Source organism: Vombatus ursinus, unplaced genomic scaffold (assembly GCF_900497805.2).
Source record: "Vombatus ursinus unplaced genomic scaffold, bare-nosed wombat genome assembly UNPS02015089.1, whole genome shotgun sequence".
In the NCBI taxonomy this organism is placed as follows: domain Eukaryota; kingdom Metazoa; phylum Chordata; class Mammalia; order Diprotodontia; family Vombatidae; genus Vombatus; species Vombatus ursinus.
Window position 1 is genome coordinate 2,571,951 of NW_020954867.1, and position 17,712 is coordinate 2,589,662.

Here is a 17,712-nt window from a genome sequence, read left to right on the forward strand (position 1 = left end):
TCTATTTTATTCATGTAAGCATTTAGAAATATAATATTTCCCATAAGAACTGCTATAAGTTCTTAAAAAACTTTTAAGTTTTGGTATGTTGTCTCATTATTGTTATTCTCTTTAAGTAAATTATTAATAATTTCTATGATTTGTTGTTTGACCCACTCATTCTTTAGGATTTGATTATTTAGTTTCCAATTAATTTTTAATCTATCTTTCCATGGCCCTTTATTACATGTAATTTTTATTGTATCATGATCTGAAAAGGATGCATTTGATATTTCTGCCTTTCTGCATTCAATTGTGAGGTTTTTATGCCCTAGTACATAGTCAGTTGTTGTGTAGGTGCCATGGACCACTGAGAAATAGGTACATTCCTATCTATCCCCAATCAATTTTCTCCTGAGGTCTATCATATCTAACTTTTCTAAAATTCTATTCACCTCTTAACTTCTTTTTTATTTATTTTGTGGTTAGATTTATCTAGTTTTGAGAGGGGGAGGTTGAGGTCCCCCACTAGTATAATTTTGCTGTCCATTTCACTTATTTCACTTTCACTTCCTGTAATTCACTTAACTCCTCCTCTAAGAATTTGGATGCCATTTGATGCTTATAAGTTTAGTAATAATATTACTTCATTGTCTATAATACCTTTTAGCAGGCTGTCCTTCCTTGTATCTTTTAATTAGATTTATTTTTGCTTTGTCTGAGATCATAATTGTTATTCCTGCCTTTTTTTTCCACTTCAGTCTAAGCATAATATATTCAGCTCCAGCCTTTTACCTTTACTCTGTGTGTCTTTCTGTTTTGGCATTTTTTTCAAAAAGATACTCCTTCTCCCCTCTCCCCCCCCATTATAGGTACAGTCTGAACCTCTTTCTAAACATAATTGCACCTGAATATGTGGTGAGGCTGTTATCACATATAATAATACATTTCAGCATTGTCATTAGAAGCATTTAATAAGTGACCATGAGAATGAAGCCAGCTATAAAGCCAAAAACAAAAAAAAAAAAACACCACCTAGGAATATTAGAATTGTCTTGGCTCACACTGGGTCTTGATCTAGTCCTAGAGACTGTCAGAGAGAGAGAGAGAGCATGAGAGAGACAGAGACAGAGAGAGAAGAAAGAGACAGTAGGTTCTATAAGAACAGGGTGATAGATTCTTAGGTTCCTGCTTCAATTCATTTATATTTACCATCTACAAGCTAATTAGCTTTGGGGTGGCCACGGTAAAAATACTATAGTAAAAATACTTTGTGAGAACAATTTAAAACTAAGTTCTGCCCAGTGGCCTTAGCTTTTTGAAAGTAGCTTTGTATTTCAGTTCTATTGGCAGCTTTTTCCTTGACTTAAAATCATTTATTTATGTATTTGTTCATTCTCTTAACTGTTTCATATTTCCCTTCTCTTATTTTGTTTCCTTTACTGTTTTCAGTTACATTTTTATTTAAAATTTCTCCCTCTTGGGGCAGCTAGGTGGCAAAGTGGATAGAGCACTGGCCCTGAAGTCAGGAGGACCTGAGTTCAAATCCAACCTCAGACCAAACACTTGACACTTACTAGCTGTGTGACCCTGGGCAAGTCACTTAATCCCAATGGCCTAACCAAAAACAAACAAAAGAAAATTCTCCCTTTTCCCCTTCCCTCCATTTTTTCCTATTTGCTAAGAGGATTTTTTTCTTTGTTCTCTTGCATACTTGAAGATTATAAATAGTATTATCTCATAAAATATAAAACAATTGAGAAAAATGGATGTAAAGAGAGCATTGCATGAGATCTCTTTTCCCTTTTCTCAGATTCTGATGCAAGCAATAGATGGGAAAATACATATGTGTATGTACACATATACATACACTATGTATATATAAAATTTGTTTTAAAGTTATAACCATTAAAAACTTATTAAAATTGAACTAATTTTTTTCTTTTTTTTAAAATTATCAATGTATGATTCCCATTTCACTGATCATACTTACAACTTTAATTATAAAGAAAAGATTCTGAGTTATTCCCCTTACTAATCTGATCAGCAAATGTTTGACAGATTCTTTCCCTCTGACCCGAAGAAAGTTTGGGATCCTATGGTATAGATTCATACATAGTTGAACTTCTTTAAGATGTTAGAGCTCTAGTTACCTGAAATACTCTAAAGCTTACTAAAACCTCATCTTGCAATATATAACTGTTGCCAGGAATTTTAATTTTTCATAAATGTACACTTGTTGCTAGCATCCAATTTTTGTTTTTCGCCGACTATAGTAATGTGTTGTCCTATCTATCTGGTCAAAAACAATCTGTGAAAAACCTTCAAAATAGAGAGATTCACAAAATATCAATGAAATACATCGTATTCTACATACAGACAGTCTTACCTTTGGCATTGGTTACCACAGCTTTTTGTTACTGGCACATCAGGTATTCCCTGAAAAGCCTGTATTTCCTCGTTATGGAGACAAGGCTAATGACGCCATCTCCAAAATTAGAACTCAGTGCAGTATGTTAATGAAAACATGCCTGAAATAGCAAAGACTGGTGCCAAGGGGTAAGGTGTGAGAAAAAACCCAGTAAGACAGAACACTTTTCGTTGCCTTCGTCTTGGTGTTTAGCTTGCAAAACAGGCAGTTGGACAAAAGAGAAAAACTGCATAGCTCAGATTAACTATTGGGTGATTTACCGCCTACCTTTTCCAAACTTCTAAGACAAGAATAAGCCATGGAAATACTTTGAGACTCTTTGTTCCTAGAAGCCTTTTCTTTTCAGCATAATAACTCAGGAAAGTCAAGTACTAAGGAAATAGTTTATGGGGAGGTAAAATGTACCATGATATTTAAAATCAGTTGTTTATTTAAATATTTAGTGTACAATATTAAGCCTTACCTTGGGCCTTTTGCTTCAATATTTGTACATTTTCCACATTACTGGTACTTATGTGGTAGAAGAGATTTTTAAAAAGCCATAGCTGCTCACGGCATAATGGCGTGATATGAAGTGATGCAGAAAACAAGAGATGCTTTGTCTCTAAGTCAGCTGCAAGGAGAAATGATGTGTATGAATGTACAGTATAGGGAGTTCAGTGAAAGATCTAGTCTCTTTCTCCAAAAGGACTCTGGTTGATGATACAAGGAGAATTCAGTTCTTTTTGGCAGATCTCCACATTAGCCTGGCTACTGTTTAAAAAAAAAAAGATGAAAAGAAAAAAAATAGTTGTAGCTCCACAGTTGGGTCATTTGAAGTGTTAGTTATACTTAAGAAATAATATGTGTTCTTTCCTTATTTTTGCATTATAATCATTATTAACATATAAATTCATACATACATATATATTATTTAGAAGAAACTGGCAGTAACAAGCATTTCAATGGCATTGTTCAGTTGCCATTTCGATACATTCAACATGCCTATTAATAAGAATGAGAATTAATTGTAGAGATGAGATCAACCATATGGGCAGTGCTTGTACTTGTTATGGGCACATTTTCATGCAAAGACTCCTGGAAGATCACCCTATTTTTCTTCAGTGAAGACCAATGCAGTAGATTACTTCAAATTATATCACCTCAATAAGGGCATCAGAATCCCCACAGATGATATAATTATGATTAAGACCAGCATTATTAAACAACTCACTTTTTTAATATGCAGAAATTAGGTCATTTTCCCACTCCTCCCACAAACATTCAATCTTAATATCTGACTAATGAAACAACATAAACAGTGTCATCCATCAGGTTCCTAACAGAGAATGCCAGTTATGACAGCCTCATTGTTTACTTTAGCAGGTAATTTGTGGACCGGAATCATTTAATTGTTCCGAGTACATAATTACATGCCAGCATTTTCCAATTTAATTAAAATGTACAAATCTGAAGATTAAGGGAATTTTTGAATTATTAATCATTTCTCCACTAGGAAATCTTGTTGCTCTGCAGGAGATTTGTCCAGTGTACAACTATATGTATTTTTTTGCTTCTTTTTCACAGACAGACAATTTTCCCGCAGAGCCCAATTACATGGGCAGCAGGCAGCAGTTTGTTCAAAGGTAAGGCCTATTAAATAACTTTCTCAGCTTCCCCATTTGCATTCTTGTCAAAATTGCTTTGCTCGACACTACACTTCAGATTGAAACTAGTCGAAACAACATTTTGTCGTCTTTTCTTATGTCGCATTACAGTAGCTCCACGTTCAAGGACCCAGAAAGAGCCAGCCTGAGAGACAGTGGGCATGGGGACAGTGATCAGGCTGACAGTGACCAAGACACTAACAAAGGTTCCTGCTGTGACATGTCTGTCAGGGAGGCACTGAAGATGAAAACTACTTCAACTAAAAGCCAACCACTTGAACAAGGTGAGTGAAGTCTCCCAATGCCTAGAAAATGAAAAAAAAGCTTAAGCAATCATTAGAAATCTGTTAGTTCGGCATTCACAGTTTATCACATGGGGGGAAGGACCCATTGATAACATATCAAAGTAAACAGTCAGTCTTGCAGTTGTCCCAGAAAAAAAAATATTTATTATTTCAGTAACAACACAATATGGGTCTCCAAGGTTCTTAGCCTTTTATCTTATTCAGAATTCTTCTTTAAAGCAACAACATTCAAGTAAAAAGTATGCAAGCCGTACCAAGTTGGGTACAACATGTGCCATGTTTCTGTTGAGGCAAACATGGAATGTACTAAATGCATATTTTATAATGTGTGTGCATGTATTTGTGCAATATAAACATGCATACATGTGACAAATTCTGTTAATACTGGCTGAATTTGATATTGCAAAAAACCAAAATCCACGTTGTATCAGAATTTCCTTGTCTGAAATATTTAACTATTTAAGAAATACAGCATATAGTAATGGCATAATCTGATGACCAATAAAACATCCATTTACAATTAACAGAAGTTTCTATAAACTCCATAAATTATGAATTAAAGTACATGCTGGACAAAGGTAATAATATTACTTTATTATAAATTATTATAAATGTTATTTTCTTTCTAAAAGAGTCAATGTCATTCATTTTCTTAAAATGATGTTATATTCATTTAAATAACTTTAATTTTTATAAGAACTAAACATTTGCCAAAAATGTCACCTAAATATAATTAAGCCATTAAGATTAATTAATGATGATTTGGGAGTATGTGGTTATGGTTTTCTTGTTTCACAGGGAAAAAAGGGAAAAGCATGGTTATGTTGTTCTGATTTAGACTTTGGAATTGCTAATGGTTGATATAAGATGTTATCTAGAAAGTGATTTTTAATAGTTAAGAATATTTTAAGTTGAGTCTTTAAGCTGAAGAGCAATATTTATTAATTGGTTATTAATTGGAATCAGATTTTTTAGAAGTGTTTGATTTGTAATCATAATAATAAGCAAATGTAACACTTTTTTCAAGTTGAAGTTCCTTTTTCTTTTTCTTTTTTATTTGCTGTGTAGAATATTTAGAATGCAGCAGTGAAATTATTCTGTATGATATAAGGGCTAATCTCACAAAAGAGGTTGTTTTCCAAGTAATAAGTACCAGAAATATTATTTTTTTCCTACCTCTTTACCACAGTGAGTCTAATTATAATTGGACATTGATCTGTATAAAGACGCAATGCCTCCCCCTCCCCCTTTAGAAATAATTTAAGTACTGAAAAGTTTTCTCAATTTCTTCATAGATGACTTAGAGTCACTAGCTGTTAATATGAAAAAAAGGCACATATTATGTGAGATGTAAGGCATTGCTCTAAATTAAATATATAGCTTCCATGGAAAAGGGTTAAATGCCTGTTTGACTCAGCATATGCAGCATGATATATATCTTCAGTGTTGACTTCAGGTACTATACATAAGCACATTTTGCCAAATATTCCTATTATGTGTGTTTGTAAAATTGAAAAACCAGTGAAAGGTTTGCATTCATCATCATATCTTGATTCATCAAAAAGCAGCTCATGCTATTTATTCACACGAATTTCTCTTTTTTTTTTCCTGATATATAAATTGAACTCTAGGTCTTAAGAGAGAGGAACTAGCAAATACCAGAAAAAAAAATCACTGTGGGAAGAGGGCAGAGGGTCTTTTCTGCCTGACAATGTAATTTTAGCATAGGAACTGAAATTCTGCTTTCAGCATTGATACGGAGATATAATGATGTATAGGCAGTTTATTGATTTTTTTCAAGACTCAAATGTGCAAAAACAAAGTCTACAGAATCAACTGAGGATGAAACGGACTTGGACATTGTTTTCCCTTTAAGAATAAAGGCATTCTTCTTTTATGAAAGAGAGAAAATATCAATAGAAATGGATCCTTTAAAACAAATAGTCATTTCAGGGCCTAACCTACAAATATGACAGAAAATTGTATAAATTGGAGTGCAGTGTGTGTGAGAAGTTCTCAAAATATAGTGCAATCAGAAAAGGAAACTTGCAAATAATTCTTAAGAGCCATTACTCAGAACACTTTGACTACATATGAAAAAATGAATGAATTTGTGTCATTACATGAACGTGCAAAATTGGAAAACATTTTAACAAATGGCTTTAAATATGTGCCACTGTCCACTGACCAGCATATTGAACCAAGTTGAATGACCAGGTTGAACACCTGGGGGGAAAAAAAAGCACAGTTCCTTCCACATAATAGTCAATTAATGCTCGTTAACTGATAAATGAGGTGCTGTCACACTTAATAATTGTCCTCTCTTTACATAAAATTATATGGTTGCATTATGTTGATTTATATGGCATTATGTAGTTCCCCAACAGGTATTTTAAAGGCAATAAGGACTACTTCTTAATAATTTTATATTTTAGCTATATTTTAATATTTTAATAATTTAAATAATATTTTAAAATGCTATTTTAATTATTTAACACTTTTGTATGTTAGTTGTTAAATAGGATATTATGTTGATGAATAAATGATGACATATTTAGAACCTACATGTATATCAGGAAGAATGGACCTAATTTAAAGCTACGCATTTTTATTCCTATTTTTAATCTTATAGGAATTAAGGTAAACTTCCTTGTATACATCAAGAAATCTTTGGCACTCCTCCCTATGTTATATTAGTATTTTAAACTTTTTAGTAGGGTCTCATTTTTTCCCTGTCTTTGAACTGGACCAGTGAGCTTATTATTCTTGATTAAATGTCATTATTTATAAATGATTCTTAAAATTCTACCTTGAACTTATTTATACATTTAGGGAAATGGTAAGATTTTCTTTAGCTTATATTAAATCTTGGAATCACTCTTCATGATGCTTGTTAAATTTTATACTAAAATAATGAATTTCTCTTGAAGTGGTCAATATCTAAAATGCCTGGAATTTCTATAGATAGGGTCTTGTCTTACAGGAGAAGTATCATTTATTTTGAATCTGTGTTATCTTTAGTTTATTTGCTTATTAATCTTCTTCATTTGTGTTAGAATGTTTGATTTTTGTCATCTTGGCCAAATCCTAAAAATTAGGAATTCTTTTTGTAACTTATTATTATCACTGCTAAATTGAGGATGGGGTATAACTGAAATACTGTTGTGGCTGATAGGTTATTAGAAAATAGCAAAAATGGTTCACTAATAACCCGTATAATCCTGTAGCTGGAATGGGAAGTGTTGGGGATTATTTATTTTTGCTTATTTACTTTGCCAAATAATTCAGTTTCATTGCTTTGGAAATGATGTTTGGTTGTATTGTTTTTAATTGGTCAGTGTGGAAGTTCTCTACATCCTTTTCCTCTCTCCCTCTCCTCTCCCCCACCCAGCCTACCCCACCAAATTTGCAATTGGGACTTCTAATCAGTGCCTATTAATAATACATCTTTAATATAAGGATAATTTGCTTTTTAAAAATCACCATTTTTAGTCTTCCTAATAAGTCACAGAAATGAAGGTTTCTATTTAAAACTTTTTATTAATTTTTTTTTTCTGGTGAGGCAACTGGGATTAGGTGACTTGCCCAGAGTCACACAGCTAGTGAATGTTATAAGTCTGAGGCTGGATTTGAACTCCAGGGCTGGTGCTCTATCCACTGCGTCACCTAGCTGCCCCCTTTTTATCAATTTTTTAAAAAATATTTTCCTATTTAAAAAAAGAGAATAGAGGATCACAGGAAATGAAGCAAAAAGGCTTCCCCCCTATATATTTATTTAATTATGCATTTATTTTGGGGTCAGTGAACATTTAAGTTTGAAGTGGTGATCAATAAGTCTACATATATAAAAATATATAAGGTGATATTTCTATGAAGGATAAAAACTCCTACTTTAAAAAATGAAGAATAAAAATGGATCAAGTTTACATATTTCATACACCTATGAACGTTATTATGGATTTCACTTCTTTAAGGAAAGTCTTTACATTTGAGCATCTATTTCCTAACCATGCCCTGTAAATTATAGGCTTTTGACTGCCAGTTGATACTTTTTACCCTCTAAGCAAGATTTCAATAATCACTGACTGAAAGTCGGCACTCTTCATTGATTCTCCAATAATAAATGTGCAGTCTTCAGAAATGTTGACTGACGAACCCTGTGAGCTCCTCATTGATAACCCAGTCTTAGGTCTCAATTTCCTCACAGATAATCAGTCCTCTAATATCTGTATAATTGACTGAAATTGGGGCTTTGAAGCTTGAAGTCAGTGGAAAAGAATTCTAAGTTATTTTTGTTGTTCTCTAATCCTGGAAAGGACAAGGGCTGCTGCCCTCAGCTTTCGCAGGCATGATGGGTTGTCCTCAGCTTTTTCCTCTGGGAGCATTTGCAGAACCTTCCTGGTCCTTGAGAGATCCTGCCATCAGCTTTTAGTTCCGTTACCAGTTCATTTATTTATTTTTCTATTCTGTCATCCTCCTGGCTCTATCTTTTGTTACTGGGAAGTGATGTGGCATAGTGGTTGGAGTTTTGGATTTGAAATTAGGAAGATCTGGGTTCAAATTTTGCTTCAGTCATTTACTAGCTGCAGCACCCTGGGCAAGTCATTTAATCTCTCTTTGTTTCAGTTTTCTCAATTGTAAAATGAAGATAATAAGAGTGGTTGTGAGGAACAAATGAAATAACACATGCAAAGCATTTTCTAACCTTAAATTCCTATGTAAATGCCAGCCATTATTATTATTGTCAACTTTTGAGAATGCAATCACTAATTAAAACATAATAAGGCTAAAATACGAAGAAATCTCAATATGGCAAGTAACCTACAGAATTGTAGGTTTACACACATATGTTTATATAATATGTTGCATCTATCATTTTCTCTATTATATATATATATACATATATATATACACACACACACATATACATACATATGCATCATATATGTATTTGTTTTTCTATCTTCTTCCTAGATCACATTCTAGATGCTAAAACAAAAGCATATTGTGTGTGTGTGTGTGTGTGTGTGTGTGTGTGTGTGTGTGTGTGTGTTTTCTTTAAGGTCAAGCAATGGTTAATTAACAGACAAAAACCATAAGGCCTATGATCCTTCATATCCATAGTGAGATTAGTATGTTACGGTCAAAAAAGTGCTTGTACCTCATGATAGGATTTTACTAGAATTGGAATATGTGATAGTTGACGTTACCATTAATTCAAATACTCTTGAGGAATATTACACTTTAAGCTGATATCCTTATATGAAAAGATGGATTTAAGAATACAATTTGGTGAGAAGATTGGTGAACAAGGCTGAGATGTTACTACTGTGAGTATTGGGAAGAAATCATCTCTGAGAATGGAAGATGGTACAGAGTTAGGAACTTTGAGCAACTCTTCTGAATTTGTTGGATTTTGACTCAGGTTCTTTCCTAGTTGCACATTGGCATTCCTATTTCTAATCCTGTTCATTGAATGCTGTTTATAGGCCCTTCAAAGGACCTCTGAATCTCCATGTTACTCCCTATTAGATTTTTGGTACTGAATGACTACAAAATTTTGGAACTCTCTTGTGCGTGCCCCATTTAAAAAGTTTCAATGACACACTCTCATTTGACTGAGAACATCTGTTTGCAGAATTCAATAGCTGGCAGCATCAAAATGGAAAGAGTTGTTATTAGTATCACATTTATTCCTCACCATGCAAGATTCTATAAAGTGTCTCATGATTTACAGTAGACTTGCAGTGGTTTTCAAACCTTATTTATTTTAGTAAACATAGTAGTGGTCCTTCTAAAGCAAAACAGTTTTAAGGCTTGCAGGGATTGAAACTATTTGTAAACTTGGTCTAATGTCCCTATTTTTCCATGTAATTAGACCAAACCCACATCTTTTGGTTTAGTTTAGTAATGCTATCTTCTTGTAATCAATAATAATATTTCAAGAGTACTGACATAGTTCTTCAAATATAGTCAGATTTGGGGCAAAACATTCAGCTTTGGGATCTGGACCAATTTAGTTGGGAACATGTGCACCTTTTGATTGTTGCCATGAGAGTCCCAGAATAGCCTCAACTCATGCTCATGTCCAAGAACCCTGGAGAGATGACCAATTTTGTGGCTTTGTATTTCTCTGTGGAAGCTCTAGAGATAGAGTTTGCCAGAGCATCTCATTGTTAGATCCTGAGTACCTAGTCTGACAAGTAAGACTTCTCAGTTCCTCTGAAATTCTAGGATATATGTACATAGGTATGTATACATATGTTATCAAGATCATAATTACAGTGAGTTATTTAGTTTTCTTAGATATAGAGAGGGGCAGGCAGGATGATGGCAAATTAGCTCACCTGAAGAGTCAAATGATTGTTTCATTTACCATAATGCTCTTACGGAATTTGCGGATGAAATGTCTACCATATCTTTTAACATTAATATAGAAACCTATGAAACTTTGTGATTCTTTTTTCTATTTTTTCCTTAAGGTACAGCAGGGAATTAGATAAACTGAATGAAAGAATACTAGAGTAGTTAGAGTTCAATATATTTAGATGATGGATCTCATATGAAATGAATATAGACTTTCTCTATCAGCAGAGCTACAGTAAATGAATTTAGTCAGCCAGAATCTGCGAAGAACAGTGCATTCTCATTAAGTGAATTTTGTAGTTAGCTGAGTGTTAAGTGGGAAATTCTTTGGGTGTTACAGGTTATTGTTGAAAAACTTCACAAGATATATAATTCCTTGCTTCAATAAGTACAGGATGATAAATAAAATTAAATCTTTGTTTGGTGAATAAGGCATTACAGTGCTACAGTATTCTCGTTGTACAATTCTATAGATGTAGATGGTAGTCTATAGCTATATTAGTGATTAATATTAATTCAGTGATTAAGTTAATATTAATTAGTTTAATTATAACTGATTAGTGACTGCTTTTTTTTCTGTGTACTTGAGAGAAACAGAAATGTGTGGAGAGCAATAGGGGCACAGGTAAAAATTGGAGGGGAGGAGCAAGAGGCAGAGATATTTAATTCCATTAAAAATAAGATGTGTAAAAATAAATTCAAGTTACCTAGGTTCCTGGTGAAGGCAGTTTTATTGAATATTGATCAAGAGGGTCATTGAAATTGCCTTTTCTTAAAACTGTGAGTGGTACCATGCTTTCTTTCATGTGCTTCTTCTCTAGCCTCAGTTGAGCAGGTCTCCTACGTATCTTTATTGTGCCCTCTTACTGCAATGGAGAGAGTGAGGGATATTAAATTATATATCATTGAGTCATAACTCCTAAAATTTGCAGTTCTTGGGAAGAGCTACTGTACCATATTGAAGACCCCTTTGAGAGATACCAATTTGTTTTATTTGGCCATTTTCAGTCATGTCTTACTCTTTGTCACTGCATTTGAGGTTTTCTTGGCAGAGATACTGGAATGATTTGCCGTTTCCTTCTCCTGCTCATATTACAGATGAGAAACTGAGATAAACAGGGTTAAGTGACTTGGCCAGGGTCACCCAGCTATTAAGTGTCTAGGGTCACATTTGAACTCAGGAAGATGAGTCTTCCTCAGCACTATATCCACTGTGTCATCTACCTGCCTTTTTGTTTATCATTACACAGTTACAAAATCTGAGTTGCGAGAGGCAGTACAAATAGAATTGATTTCAGTTTAGTTCAGGAATTTTTGGAACATGATCCCCAGCCACTGGTCATTAGTTGTCTTCCCATATTCACCCTGGGAGGTGTGTGGGGAGGGAATACTTTAGCAAATACCACCATTAAACATATTCATTGGGATCCTCTTAAAGACTGTTTTTAAACAAAACTTTTTTTTTTTTTTTGGTGAGGCATTTGGGGTTGAGTGACTAGCCCAGAGTCACACAGCTAGTCTGAGGCTGGATTTGAACTCAGGTCCTCCTGACTCCAGGGCCGATGTTCTATCCACTGCCCCACCTCACTGCCCCTAAACAAAATACTCTTCTGTACTCTTCTGTGCATTTGAGTTTCATTCTTTTTTTTTTTTTTTAATTGCAAACCCATGGAATGGTAGTAAATTCAAAAGATGCCTTAAGGATGAAAGAGTGGGATACACATGGTAAGGAGACGTAACAGGGATTCCATCGTTACTGGTTTATTTCTAAATGAATAGCAGAGACAATTATCTGGTATTGTGATCAAGGGATAGTATATTTCAAGTGCAAACCTCAAAGTGATATATAAATAGTTTATCATAATCAGTCATAAATCTTACTAACAATAAAATATTTATATTGTAGAATTTGTGTGGGGAGATGGGCTGGTGGTATGTAAACTCATTCCATTGACATAGACCATCAACATTTATGATATTTACAGTATTAGTTCTTAGGGCACTGAGAGTTCAAAATAGTTGCTCAGGATCACACAGCCATTCTGTATCAGATTCAGGACTCGAACACAGGTCTTTGTGACTTCAAACCTGACTTTCTCCACCATTCAATGCTGCTTCTGCATAATATAATACATTTGTATTATTATCATTATTGTTATTACTTTTACTATCTTATTATATACATGAGTAGGTAGGAAGGTGGAGATATTTCCATTCTTCATGAATTTATGACCCAACGGGCAAAAAAATCCTACAATTTAAATACCAAATTATTATTTCACCTTGATCCACTGAATTCATTTATTTCTATTCCCTGACTCAGAAGTTTTGATTTGGTATTATTTAATGGATAATCATAGGAAGAAACCAATCTATTAAGTAGTATAATATTTATATTATATTATGCCAAGCCAATTCTTAAATACAAGGTTAGAAAACATTTAGGGAGAAATCTCCAGTGAAAATGAGATACCAAACCAATGTACTAAACCACATACTTCCTATCATCACTAAAGAACAAAGGGTATATTTTTTTCCTGTGAAAGTAAGTGTTTTTCTTCTGATTTCCTGGATAAATTATATTATAGGAAAAGTACAGTCTTTGTAAGCAAGAATCCATTGCAGTTGCAACCCAACATTTTCATCTGTGTTGTGTCAAAGAACAAATTATCTCAACACTTCACCTACGTTCCTGAGATAATAAAAAGTCTTTTTTCACATTTGCCATGTGGTTACAATTCTGTCATTCAGAGGGTTTCAAATTTTGAGGAAAGTAGCCAATGTTTGTATTTTGTGTTCTGAGCTGAGTCCAACACTGCTTCATGTGATTAAATCACTCATATTAGAGGAGTATGTCTGTCTTCTAAATGTGGCAAGCTCAGGTCACCCATTTGAATCTGAGAGGGAGTTAACAATTTGCCCTCTTCAGGCCAGACAGCAAAAAGAAATCCTTTTTGCACTTGAAAAAAGTCTCCTTGGACAGCTAGCAAGCTCCCACAGAGCTGGAAAGCTCTCATTGCTGGACAACATTAATGGCTTAGCAAATTCAGAAGAATAGTTTCATAGAGTCACTGATGATTGTGAACTTATTCCACTTCTTATTGAGTTAATTGAAGTAGTTCATATATGAAGCTGTAGTTTGTCCTTCTTTCTGAAAGAGGACCATGACATCAGGGAGATGATGACATGACTTGCAATTGACTTTGATTTGAGTGAGGGAGGGCTGTTCAAAGTCACCAGCCTCATTTTCTCCTCCAGAGCCATCTGGGTCCAGTGGCCAGATATTTTTCAGGACAACTGGAGATGGCCCAGGATTTAATGGGAGGCCTTGGCCTTTTTAAGCTAAGGTCTTTCCAGGTTCTCCCTTTGAGTGAGAACCCATTCAGTGAATAGGCCTCTTTAAGAAGTGAGTCAAGGGACGACCCCTTTAATTAAAAAAAAAACAAACAAACTGGGAGAAGACCCTCAGGGTTGCTGGCCAAAAGAGAAACAGTTAGTATTTGCATTCATTCTGAGCCTGGAGGGTCCAAAAATAGCAATTAAGTGGTGCTTGGGCAGGGATTATTGTCAAATCCATGAGATACAGAATGAATTGGGTTTAAGGCTTGGAAAGAAAGATTGGATTTTTTAAGAAAGAAATCTAGCCAGCAAACCCCAAGTTAACTAGGTAGTTTTCTGCCATCAAAATTTACCCTCCTTTGGGCAGAACACCCTCAGGTAAGGGCAGAGGAGGAGAGGATAGGAGGAAAGGGAAGGGGAGGAGAGGGAAAGGGAAAGGAGAGGATAAGGTGAGTTGCCCAACTGGAACTGGCCAACTAGGTCGCCATTCAGGCAGCTGGGACTACTCAAGGGGCCATATGTGAAGCAGTAAATACCATAAGGAATACTTTTAATAGTTGCTAGCATTTGCATAATTAGAGTTTGCAAAGCACTTTACAAATATTATTTCATTTGATTATCACTACAACCCTGGGAGTTAGGTGCTATTGTTAGGCCCATTTTATAGATGAGGAAACTGAGTCAGACAGCAGTTAAATGATTTGCCTAGGTCACACAACTAATAATAATAATAGCTTTTGTTTATATTTATATAGCACTTGTTATGTCTCAAATATTGTGCTGAGTGCTTTATTTATAAATATTATGTCATTTGAGTATCCCAGCAACCCTAGGAGATAGGTGCTATTATTATCCCCAATTTTGCAGTTGAGGAAATGGAGGTTAAACAGAGATTAAGTGACTTGCCCAGGGTCACAAAGCTAATAAGTGTCTGAGATTTTATTTGAATTCAGATGTGCCTAACTCTAGACCCAGTACTCTAACCACTATACCAAATGACTAATAAAAATAATTTGTCCTCTTTAGTTAATCATGTAGGTAAAGAAATTATAAAGGGGATTTATATAACTTGAACCTGGTAAACCTGTGCCTAGCCTGAAACAGACAAAATGTTTTAGGCTTAGAATAAAAATAGAGCATGAGAAATCCTTCAAAATCATGAATTATTAAACTTGTCTGAGTGAAAAACATCCTAAAAACATAGGTGATGACTTAGAAATACTGGATTTTCCATTTTAATAACACAGTGGCCAACAGAATTAGCTTTTGGAGTCGTAATTATTTGTCCTCAAAACCTAAAAAACTGACTAAATTACATTTAATTTTGTAATTTCTGCCTACTCCCATTTTGCTAAGAATCTTTACAAGCTTCAGGAGAGTTAACTCTTTAGCTAAAAAGTGTCAAAAAAAAAATCCTTGATTAAAAACAGCAACTAATATAAATTCTGTATCTATCTTTCGAAGTGATTTTTGTTTTGCATTTTTTACTTTTACTTTGTGTATGTGAAAACTTTTTAGATTTGGGAAATTTATATTGTAATATGAAGTGCTTCCTCTCACTCCTTTCCTCCTTGCCTAGGTTATTTCTCTTTTAATTTTAATGATTTAATGATTCTCTTTATATATGGTCCTTCAAAATGTTTTCTTTTGTTTTTGTTTGTTTTTTTTTTTTTGTTTTTTAACTGTTCTTTTGGCTACAAAGATTGTTAAAAGATAACACTGGTGCTTTTATGACAGGCTGAAAATTCAAGGTATTATGTCGGGAAAACCTCCTTTAACTCAGCAGAATTTAATTAAGTTTAGAACTAGCAGTTGCTCACTGCTCTCCGAGCTGTTGTTACTGCTATTGTTGCTCCTTTGTTTTGTGCAGGTAAACGTTCAGTATCAGAAACATTATACCAATGTCTGAATGTTAACTTTAGATTGGCCAACAAGAATTTAGAGCTAAACGGAGCCTTACGGGGCAACTGAGTGGTGCCATGAATAGAGTGTTGGGCTTACGGTCAGGAAGACTCATCTTTCTGACTGCAAATCTGCCCTCAGACACTTACTAGCTGTGTTTCCCTCGTCAAGTCACTTAACACTGCTTGCCTCAGTTTCCTCATTGGTAAAATGAGCTGGAGAAGAAAATGGCAAAGCACTCCAATATCTTTGCCAAGAAAACTCAAATGGCGTCACAAAGAGTTAGACATGACTGAACAACAACAACAAAGCTCAGCCTCATTATTTTATAGCTGAGGAATGTGATATAGAATGATAAAATGAATTGTCAAGTTCACACAGGTTTGTGAGCGGCATGTCTGGAATCTGAACCAGGTTCTTTGCACTTCATTTCCATTGCTCAGTTGTATGAGATGATATAGGTTGATCTTTTTTAACTTCTCCCATTATTTTTTAGAAGTGACCTCCAAACTAGTAAATGGATCAGGGAAGAGTAACAATTAATTTTTATTTATTTGTATAACATTTATGTGGATAAAGTACTTTTCATCTGCTATCTAATTTTTTCTTCATAACAATCCAAAGACAAATATAATTTACCTCTTTTTAGACTTAAAAAGAGAGAGGCTTAGGGACATAAAATACTTTGTCCAAGGTCAAATAGCTAGTCAGTGGCAGAGATTCATGTCTTGTGGCTTCAAATATGGTGAATTTCTCCCTTTTATATTATTATGAAGGACAATTAAGCTTTATTGGTTTAATCAAACACTATCATTGGATCCATTCTTTTCATGGTTCACCTGAATAGGTTAACAGAAACTAAGAGGGAAGAGGGTCAATATCCTTGAAGTGTTTCTATGAGTCACTTAGTGGACAAGCACATCAATCAATATGTATTCGTTTAAAGTGCTTACTATATACCAGGTACTGTGCAAGGCACTGAGGATAACAACAAAAGCAAACACAGTCTGTTCTTAAAAGGCCTGAAGCCTTGTGGGGGAGATAAGACATAAATAACTAGGTACATGTGCAATCTATACAGAGCAGATATAAAATAATCTGAAAGGGGAAGAAATTAGCACTAAAGGGACCGAGAAAAGTCACCTGTAGAATGTGGTTTTTGAGCTGAGGCTTGATAGACATTAGAGAAACTAAGAGGATTATTATTAAGTTCTCTTTGATCTTACAACTCTCTTATAGTGCATCTGCCCCCTAAAATTCAACATACTGAAATGCAAAAATGAATTTTGCACCTAACATTTTTGTGTTGGGCTAAAAACATACAGCAAACAAGACTGTCAATTATCCATTTAGATACCAGCATATGCGTTGGTCTTATAAGCCATGATAACAGTAATGCGAAATGAATAGCAACATTTATCATATTTACATACTTTTAATTAAGCAGTGAACTGTATTATTTCTGAAAATTTTGTTTAACGTGGAGGTCCATGTGCTCACATGTAGATCTATACTCTCTGTTTTTCTTTTTCCCTCCCTTCCTTCTGTTTTCTTTCTTTCTTCTTTTCTCTCTCTCCCTTCCTTCTTTTTGTCCTTTCTCTCTCTTTTTCTCTTTCTTTCTTCCTTTCTCCCATTCTTTCTCTTTCTTTTTCTCTTTCTCTTTCCTTCCTTCCTTCCTTCCTTTCTCTCTCTCTCTTTTTCTTTCTTTCTTTCTTTCTTTCTTTCTTTCTTTCTTTCTTTCTTT

The 17,712-nt window shown here is 34.4% G+C and overlaps 1 protein-coding gene across 2 annotated transcripts in view; it reads left to right on the forward strand.

Annotated features, from left to right (window-relative positions):
* The window catches only part of PCDH17 (protocadherin 17), a 111,224-nt gene that overhangs the window by 34,116 nt on the left and 59,396 nt on the right, over positions 1 to 17,712 (forward strand). For both annotated transcript variants that reach the window (XM_027846181.1, XM_027846183.1), the window contains 2 exons: positions 3,977 to 4,035; positions 4,168 to 4,340. In XM_027846181.1, coding sequence (XP_027701982.1) covers positions 3,977 to 4,035; positions 4,168 to 4,340 — 232 coding nt within the window. The remainder of the gene's footprint in view (positions 1 to 3,976; positions 4,036 to 4,167; positions 4,341 to 17,712) is intronic.